Source organism: the organism of the source record quoted next, unplaced genomic scaffold (genome assembly GCF_019419815.1).
Source record: "Pyrus x bretschneideri cultivar Hongxiangsu unplaced genomic scaffold, Pyrus_bretschneideri_v1 Contig162, whole genome shotgun sequence".
Lineage (NCBI taxonomy): Eukaryota > Viridiplantae > Streptophyta > Magnoliopsida > Rosales > Rosaceae > Pyrus > Pyrus x bretschneideri.
Genome location: NW_025999460.1, coordinates 24,682 through 34,910, shown reverse-complemented (window position 1 = coordinate 34,910; position 10,229 = coordinate 24,682). Strand labels below are relative to the sequence as shown.

General features: G+C 41.8%; 1 protein-coding gene across 1 annotated transcript; it reads left to right on the top strand.

The window, feature by feature from the left end:
• Nucleotides 1-905: 905 nt before the first annotated feature.
• Nucleotides 906-3,108, top strand: LOC125475872 (7-deoxyloganetin glucosyltransferase-like). Its single transcript, XM_048581230.1, has 2 exons — nt 906-1,498; nt 1,738-3,108. Exons 1-2 carry the CDS (start codon nt 994-996, stop codon nt 2,667-2,669), a joined length of 1,437 nt encoding a protein of 478 aa, XP_048437187.1. The 5' UTR covers nt 906-993; the 3' UTR covers nt 2,670-3,108.
• Nucleotides 3,109-10,229: the final 7,121 nt, after the last annotated feature.

The window sequence follows — 10,229 nt, the reverse complement described above, 5'->3', positions numbered from 1 at the left end:
AACCAATGCCGGGTGAGCATCTTCCTCAAAAATATACTCATTGTTGTTAGGCCGGTCTTGCCATTTCTCAATGAAAAATTAGTCGTTTGGATTTTGTTCAGATAATAGTATGCTTATGTAAATGAATACTAACACACGCGGATGTTCCACTTTACTGAAAATCTTTGTGAACTGTTAGTTGATTCTGTTACAGTAACGACAGCCATTTTACATTGGGAATTAATTCTGATCAGGTCTTTAATACCATTCTGGTTTTAAGTAGGATGATTAAGTCTGACAAAAAAAATTAGGATGATAAAGAGCCACATGAATGAGCAGAAAGGTCAAAGAGAAATTGTCCCCACATTTGCCAAAGAGAACAAAAAAAAAAATTAGGCTGAGAAAGAGCCAAAATGAATGAGCAGAAAGGTCAAAGAGAAATTGTCAACACATGTGCCAAAGAGATCAAAGTACAAAGAGCAAACACAACCGTCCATTGTTTATCTGAGTCATTGCGAAGAAAGTTGAGGTTCTACCATAAAATTAATTGACAATATAAGGAGTAGTCCAATTTACTTATAAGCCCATGTAAGGTCTCTTCTCCCATCAATGTGAGACTCATTCTTAAGCCTAAAACATGGACAACACAATAGGTGCCATGGAGCGCGTGTGGCCGTTTGCCTTCACAAGAGGGACAACCTGCTCTGCTTTAACACCATGAAGAAAGTTGAGGATCCACCATTAAACCAATTAACAATATAAGAAGTACCACAAATTACTTATAAGCCCATGAAATGTCTCTCCTCCTGTCAATGTAAATCTTATATTTTTTACTTCCCCATCAAAGATATTTTATTAAAATCACTGAAATCTAAATCTATATAATTGTTGTATTAAATGATAGTTATTTTAGTATTTTTTTGTAAAACCATATTCATCCATTTTATATAATCATGTGTGCACTATCCATCCATATATAATCATGTCCTACACAAGAGATTCATACAATCTGAGATGACTGGTTCTATAGAAGTAGGAGGCAATAAGCCTCATGCTGTAATTACTCCGCTTCCACTTCCAAGCCATGTAAAGGCGATGCTTAAACTTGCAAAGCTCCTCCACCACAAAGGTTTTCACATAACCTTTATCAACACTGAGTACAACCATAAGCGCTTTCTCAAGTCTCTCGGCCCCAACTCCCTTGATGGATTGCCTGACTTTCGGTACGAAACAATCCCAGATGGCCTTTCAGATATCGATACCCGCCAAGACCTCCCCTTGCTTCTGGAGTCCATCGTAAAGAACTTCTTGGCTCCGTTCTGTAACCTCCTCAAGAGACTGAAGGACAATAATCCTCCAGTGACTTGTATGGTTTCAGATGGTTTTTTGCCATCCACCATCACAGCTGCTCACGAGATTGGAGTTCCTATCGTAATCTTCTTTACTTTCGCTGCAGCCGGCTTCCTGGGCTCTAAACAATATCCTGTTTTGGTGGAAAAGGGAATTGCACCTTTAAAAGGTTAGAAATGTTGAAAATACATAATTTGTTATAATAATTTGAAGAAAGTTAATAAAAAATCTAATCACTTGGAGGAGCTTCCTGAAGAAGCACATAACATGATTTTATTCTTCTAAAACCCATAAATAGCTCTTTCAGAAGCAGTCACAGATAGGCTCTAAATACTGCTTGCCAATTGTTAATTTAATAAATTATTGATCATGATATTAGGCCGCCTTACCTTGGGTGTTGTGTTGTAGATGAGAGCAGCTTGACAAACGGATTTTTGGACATGGCAATAGATTGGGTTCCGGGAATGAAGGGTATCCGGTTGAGGGATCTCCCAACTTGCTTTCGAACTACAGATCCGAATGACACTGTCTTTAAATTTTCCTTGGCAGCAGTGGAAGGAGTTCACGATGCTTCAGCTGTTGTTGTTCATACGTTTGATGCATTGGAGCCAGATGCTTTGAGTGCTTTGTCATCTATGCCTCCACCTGTTTATGCCATTGGCCCTCTCCAGTTGCTTCTGGATCAGCTACCAAAAGATCCTTTGAAGTCTATGGGGTATAGTCTATGGAAAGAAGAAACTGAGTGCCTCGAATGGTTAAATACCAAGGCGCAAAATTCAGTTGTTTACGTGAATTTTGGCAGCTTCATATTCCTCACGCCACAACAGATTTTGGAGTTTGGTTGGGGACTTGCAAATAGTAAACTTCCCTTCTTGTGGGCAATTAGGCCTGATTTGGTTCTTGGTGAATCGGCAATTTTGCCACCTGAATTTGAATTTGAAACGAAAGAAAGAAGTCTTATACCGAGTTGGTGCCCTCAAGAGCAAGTCTTAAACCATCCGGCAGTTGGTGGGTTTTTGACACACAGCGGTTGGAATTCAACCATTGAGAGCTTGTGTGCAGGAGTGCCTATGCTCTGTTGGCCCATCTTTGCTGAGCAAACGACCAACTGTTACTATACATGCAATGATTGGGGCTGCGGTTTTGAGATTGAAAATGATGTCAAGAGAGATGATGTGGAGAAGCTTGTTAGAGAGTTACTGGAGGGCGAGAAGGGCAAGGAAATGAAAAATAAAGCCATGGAGTGGAAGAAACTTGCGGAAGAAGCTAGCAGTCCACATGGTTCTTCGTCAAGAACGTTAGATAATTTGGTGAATCAAGTTTTATTAAGAAAAAGCTAGATCATGTATCCATACATGATACATGGTTCTTCGTCAAGAATGTAACAAATTTGCAATGGAGGGACAAGCGGTGGGCTCCCCGAGAGTGTAGCACCCTTCGCCTTCGGGATTGAGAGTGTATCTTTCAACTCGATCCATTACATGTTGAAATATCAAAGTTGTAAGGCTTTTACATGAGGAAGCCACCACAATAGTCAAATGAAGTGGCTAAAGCCAATAATACTTTAGACCACAGGCTGCAAAGCTTTAATTCGAGCCGTGTATAGGATGATTAGGGTTGGAAGGAATATCTTCAATATATATGCATTGTTTATGTAATTTAGTGTGAAGTGCTTGCGTGTAAAATATTTATTTTTTCTTGTTTCCTTGTCAAAATTCCAGCAAAACAGTCTCATGTTTGCCATCTCATAAAACTAATTAATCATAATATTTCATTCATCTCGACTGACTCAGAGCTCTCTATGAGATGCACGCACTCCTCCTTTGTGTTCTACACTGTAAGTGATACGAAGAAATCCGTCTTCATGCCTATACCTCATCCACTGCAGAAAGTTTTTGCGTTTTCATTGCACCAAACCATCAGCCGTAGATAACCTTACAACAATAATTACAACAATAATTTGGTAAATGTCAATGATGAGTTGATATTGTACTATATATTTTACCTTATTCTTAGTATTAATTTATTGGTTATTTTGTAAGAAGTTTGATACTTTGAATTATATTTCTAATGTAGGACATTCGACTTCCTCTGGAGCAAAACATGATTAACCAGATGAATTTTGGACTGATTTAAATTGGAGGACGTTCGTGTGTCTTTATTTGGGCCCAAAATAATATTGTTGGGCTAAGTGTAGGTTTTTGCTCGGCCCAAAGCCGTGTCAAAAGTACTATGGGCTGTCTGGTGATTCCGGGCCATTCAGCAGGGATGGTTGAGTCATATCGTAAGAAGGAGTAGTTCAAATAAGCAAAGGGGTCGAGGAAGTCCTAGTGCAATTAGGATTCTCGACCACCAATGAATAAAGCCCTAAAAAGGGGTGAGTTCAAAGTCCTAGTGAGAGTAGGGTTGTTCGAAGCAAAGTTGGAACAAAACAAGGAATCCCAGTCCAGATATAAGTTTAATTCAAACTCAAGGAGGAGTTGGTGCTATAAATACACATCATCATGCAACAATTGAGGACCTAGAATTCAACACACAATTGTCATGCGCAAAACCTCTCAAACATCTTGAGATTTTTCAATTTTCTTTTCCTCACTGACACACCTTCAGTTTGGATAAACAACACTGTGAAGGCAACCAGCGAACACCTTCAGTTTGGATAAACAGCACTGTTGCCGTAGAATCAACCGGCCGAAGAGCACCTTCAGTTTGGATAAACAGCACTGCGTCGAGGCCGACTGGTTACCTATCCAAGTCTCGGTCGAGAAGGGTTTTCGAATCCTTATTGGCAGAGGTCATCTTATAGCCTTCTCGGCGAAGTAAAGTGTTACGAGTCACGACATTCGGCATATTAGACGCCGATTGATTTTATGATTGGATACTCACAAGTGAGTTTCAGAGTTCGGCATTCTGACGACCGAACCACATTCACCATCAAGACATACGTCACCTTTGAATACTTGTGTCTGTATAGTCTGGTGTTGATTCGACGCGCTTATACTCTTACGAATATAATCACTGTGACCGAATTCGGCGCCGACGATTTGTAAACTTCGCAGAACTAGCAGCCTTGTCTTCAGGCTCGAGAATCCAAAGGCCGAGATTTGTTCCTTCCTCTACCGAAGTCGCAAGATAAAGAAGTCAGCAACGCGCTCCACGTAACATCAACAAATTTTACTCCTCAGCCGAGCTCGACCGACGAGTTAGCACACCCCGCATTCAACCAAAGGACTTAGTTAGCTTATTAGTTACTCGGCCTGCTCGCCACGTAAGCTTTGTAATTTTTAGGGTCAACATTTTGGCACGCCAGGTGGGACATTGTGTTAGACCTTCAGAGTTCATGACCATTGAGACACGGTCCGTAAAGAAGAAAACAATCATGGGAAAGTCGACAACTGACTTACCAGTGCAAGGCCTTAGGCAAGATTTGCCTCAGGCGCAAAGTCCGATCATTGTTACACCACCCGAGGCTACAAGTGCGACACGCCGAGATAATGAAATTTGTCTCGGCGGACAGCCTCGTAACCCAGAAATTCCCAACCAAACGGCAGGAATTTTTGTTGAAGGAATAGTGGAAGATTGCAACGAAGATGGTGGGGAGGGTTCTGATCCGCCAACTAGGTTATTTCTTCGAAGACGACTCGATGAACAATACCGACAGGTTGAGCAGTCGATTGGCCAGAAAATGAATGATTTACTAGACGCAATACGAAGCAATAATGATACACAGACCATGATGCTTGAACTATTGGTCAGTAAAGCCTTCGGAGGTGGCTATGTCGGCCAACCTCGGCAGCCTTCTTTTACAAATGTTCCAGTACAAACCGAGAAAGGATCCGCTCGGCTACAACCAATTGACTTAGAGAAAAGAGGCGGATCAGGTAATAGATCTGACAGACCAAGCTAGGGAGAAAAAGCAGCATCCGTCAATATGACCGAGGTCCAAAGAATGATCGACTCGGCCCTAAAAAAAGGGCCGAAGTTCCCAAAGTTCATCCATCTATACCCAGCTTATGTAGAAAGGTTCGAATACCTTAGAGGCTTCAAGATCCCCGATTTCAGTCTGTTGGCCGAAGAGTCGTCCTTATCCTCGTCAGAACATGTGGCTCGGTTCACGGTGCAATGTGAAGACGTCAATAGTGACTTCCATAAACTACAGTTATTCAACTTTTCAATGACAGGGTCAGCTTTCACTTGGTACATTAATCTCCCACCAAACTCCGTACAGAGTTGGGAGGAATTGGTTGAAAATTTCCATGAACAATTTTATTAACCAGGGATGGAAATGTCCGTTTCATCGTTGGCTAGGATGTCTCAAGCGTCTGACGAATCCCCAATGGAATACTTAACAAGGTTCAAGCTGGCCAGGAATTGGTGCTAAGTACCTCTTCCTGAAGTTGAATTCGTCAGAATTGCCCTGAACGGCCTGGACGTAGAATATAAAAAGAAGTTTCTAGGGGCAAATATTCGAGATATGTACGAACTTGCTCAACATGTTGAGCAGTATGATTATTTGCTCCGAGAGAAAAAAATATCGAAGTCCCCATCCCGGGGAACATTATATAAGAATCCCACGGTTAGCTACGCATTGGCCGAAAGCGAGGACCCCCAGTATGTCAGTGTGGACGTGGTTGAAATAGTGATAGATAAACCATACGTTTGCAAGACGTTAGCTCAAGTAAGCCCCAAAGATGCCAAGACCCGCTCGACCACCGAGGAGATGAGTAAAACATCGAAAGTTTACACTTACGATATCACCAAAGCCGATGCAATTTTTGACCAGTTGTTGGTAGCAAAGATCATCAAACTTCGGTCAGGACACAACATCCCTAAGGCCAAAGAATTGAAGGGCAAAACATATTGCAAGTACCATAATTCAAACAAGCATGCTACCAATAATTGCGTTGTGTTTCGAGACGCGATTCAAAATTGGTTCGAAAAGGGTAAGCTAAAATTCCCGGAGAAACAGATGGCAGTCGACATCAATCTCTTCCCCTCGACAACAATTGGTATGGTGGATGCTCATCTCCCTAAAAACAAAGGAAAAGGGAAGGCCGAATACGTTCCGGAGCAGCATGTCCGTAAGTAAAATGGTCAACCAAGACTGAAAATTGATTTATTTTCAAATGCACCACCTACGAAGCTCTCAGGGCCGGCCATCGATGAACCCATGTCAGGTTCTAGTTCCGAAGAAACTCATGAATCAATGGTTTTGTGCGACCACTGTAAAACATGAGTTGAACCTAAAAAGAGGGCATCTTCGGCACTAACTTCAGGCCCACCATCCACGACCGTTACAAAACCGCCAAAGCAACTTAGTGCCGGTCCACGACGCTAAGTGTTTGAGAGACTTGGCCCATAGGTACAAGCAAAAGGCCCGGCCTCAGTCAGACGGCATCTTGACTTTGACGCACCATTCTATAATGAAGATTATTACTCATGCAACTCCAGCAGTTCGAGTTCGTCAGTCGATCGAAAAACTTTCAAACCGCCCAGGCCACGAGACCAACGTTGATACAGTTACAATTCTCCAACTGGCCTATATACAGCATTATCTAAGTCTCAAAAACGTCATCGCCAGCGGATAGATTACATGGCTCGACGACAAGAAGCGCAGGCCAACTCGGCTACCCGGTGGCAGCCAAAAGAGGCAATAGGAAGCGGTGACGATCGGCCGACCCCAACTATTATGACCGAATTACTTGAAGGAAAAAAGGCAGCTGCTCGCAACTTTGAAACCACCATTGAAGAGTCCGAGAAACGCATAAGCTCATTCTTCGACCTGGGGAGATGAGAGCTCGTCTCGAGCATTTTAGACAAGAGGCCGAAAGGAAACTGTCTCAGCTACCACCGTCGGAACCGTTAGTCAAAGTACGGCGTAATCTGCACCCTCCATTCCTCGGTGAATCCTTGGAGTACATGCGGGAATTTCATAAGAAATATTCCGCCAAAGACTTATACGGACTAACCAAGGCATGTCAGGAAGCCCTCGACCTAACACTAACTTGCTCTGATGTGATGCGAGAATTATACGCGCACAAATTAAACCCTCTTTTTGACAATTGTAGTATATGTATAAGTAGGGATCGTTCTGGACCGGGGATTAGGAGGGATTGTTAATCACTTGGATTTGACTCAAAAACGTAAAAACAAGTTTAAAACACTAAACTAAACTTGAAGAATGCAAAACTAAACTTTAAAACACCAAAACAAACCAAAATACTCAAAATACATAAAAACACAAAATAAGATAGAATAGTACTAAAACTAAACAAAGTATGGGGGGGAGGATTGAGTTTTGGACGAAATTAAACTAAAATGGATAGAATGTAGAGAAAACAAATTGTAAATATGAATCTGACGGAAATGAATGGATGGGAAGCTAGCTAAGGGGTTCATCTCCACACATGTTATACTTGCATACAAAACGATTTCTAATTGCTTTTCAAAAAAACCATGAATTCTCAACACCCCGGGTTAATTAGGTCCGCTTAAATTAACCGTCAAGTTTTCCTTAAGTTAATGAATTGTATGATTGCATACGACAACCCAAAGCATTCCTCACAAGTTCCCTACATGAATTGCATAATAGAGATACAAGCAAGAATCATTAAGTTCTTTGAAAACTATAAGTGTTGACGAGGCATTCGTTACTATGATTGCATGAAACTTATGCCAATAATTTGTTTAACGCGATTGTTTATAAGCAACCTCCACTACTTGTGAATATAAGTTCATAACTATTAGGTGAAACTCACTTATATTCTAGCGTCATATTCATGCATGAAAATTAAGCGTTCATTCTCAATAAACATACATAAATAGGTTATCAATCAAACAGTTAAACAAATTGCATTCACAACTTATGAAACGTAATTAGAAGTAATAAAATCATATTGCAAGCATAAACATATATTTCGAATCCCCCCCCTAACCAAGGGGGGGTTTAGTTCCTCATACGTACAAAACAAAGAGAATTGAAATTAAATATTGAAATCAAAGAAACACCTAAACATTCCAACAACTCAAACTTGAATTGTATGAACGTTTAGGCCCTCTTCTCTTCCTCTTCGTTGTAGCATAAGGTCTAAGGATAGTTTGATGGTGTGGATGGTTTGGGGAGTGGTGGAAATAGAAGCAATGGAGGAGAAGTGGAAGGGGGGCTCACGGTTTTGGATTCTAAGGGGAGGTGTTTGTGTTAGTTGTGGTGTGAGAAATGGAGAGATGGAATGGGGAGTGAATGAATGACAAATGAATGAAGTGGGTGTGGTTTATATAGAGAGAGAATGGGTGAGAATGTGGCTGCAATGCATGTGAAAAACATCTAGGAAAGTGGGTGGAAAGCTGGAATTGCACAAGGGGAATGCTGGAAAGGCAAGGGAAGTGCACGGCATGGGTGTTTTGGTGCATGTGTTGGCTGTTTTGTTTGTTGGTTAAAGCTTGTGTTTGCATGTGAATGTTGTTTGTGTAAAGTGTGTGTGAATGCATGTGGATTAAAGAGTGAATGGTGGCTGAAATAATGATGGAAAACAGCTAGGAGAAGTATGGAATGCATGTGAAATGTAAAGGGAAAAGCTGGAAATGGCTAGGAAGGTCACGGCATGGGTGTGTTTGTGTGTTGTGGCTGATTTGTTTGTTGGTTAAAGCTTGTGAGTGAATGATTAAAGATGCATGTGGATGAATTATACAATGGGAAAGTATGTGATTGACAACTAGGGTGAATGGTGGCTGCAATGATGAAGTGTGATGGTTGAAAATGGCAAGGGAAATGCATGTGTTTGCAAAGCAAGGAAGGTGTTTTGTGCATGTGGCTGCAATGTTGTGCAATGATGGAGGAATAAGTGCATGTGGTTGAATTGGTGGTGAATGTGCATGGCAAAGAATGGATTTGGCTGCAATGGTGTGTAATTGGGCTAGGGTTTAAGTGCATGAAATGGACCCAAATTGCTCCCCCTTGCATGGCAAGGAATGGTGTTTGTGTTAAGCCCACGGCAAGGTGAATGTAATTGGGTTAGGGCCATTGTTTTGTGTCCTCAAGTGCATACAAGGCCTTCAATTTCATCCAACACTTGGGCTCCAAGCATAAGCTATCCATCCTTAGCCCAATAGTGCTCCAAAAAGGCCCCAAAACACTCCACAGTGCATCCTTTCGTCAAACACGTCTTATGATCCTGAAAACACACAAAAGAAGCATAAAGGACTAAAATAACTAAAGAAACATAACGTAAATGCACGAGAACTAGCCATTTAAGTAGCATGAATATGCTCCTATCATGATGCCGAGCAAATTATCCAAAAAACTTCCGATCTAGCAATGAAAGCTAGGTTCCAGCATATATGTGAGGCTCGGGTCCTTGGCTTTGAGGTCGACCCCTACACAGATATTGACACTGCTGAATTACCTTTTTCACTCGAAGACCTTCAGCACTTGCGATATCATTTCAAAGTTTTCTCGGTCATATCTCTGTTCGGCCTTACGGCCAATAAGGAAAATCGTGTGGCCCGTTTAGACGCATACCTGGACACAAGGAACACCCGCATCGCCTACGAAGAACGAGCCCATAAAGTACTACAAGAACAAAATAAATCTTCGGCAATAAACGTGCTCGAGGAAGATAACCAGAAAAGGATAGATTAAGTCTATACGCCTCAGAAGCAGGTTCATACCGAAGCGCTAAATCGTCCAATTGAAAACGTTCCAACGACTGATACTACGTCTACTACTCTGGAAGACAACGACCAATACCCGATAGGTCCCTCGGTCCTCGAGCATATAGAGATCAGTATGGTCCATGTCCTACCGGCTGAGTTCCAACCAAGCACCCATCAGTCAAATTTCTTAGATGGGGATGTAGTTGCCGAAGAAGCAACACAAGTGGATTTCGTCGCTACCGACGACG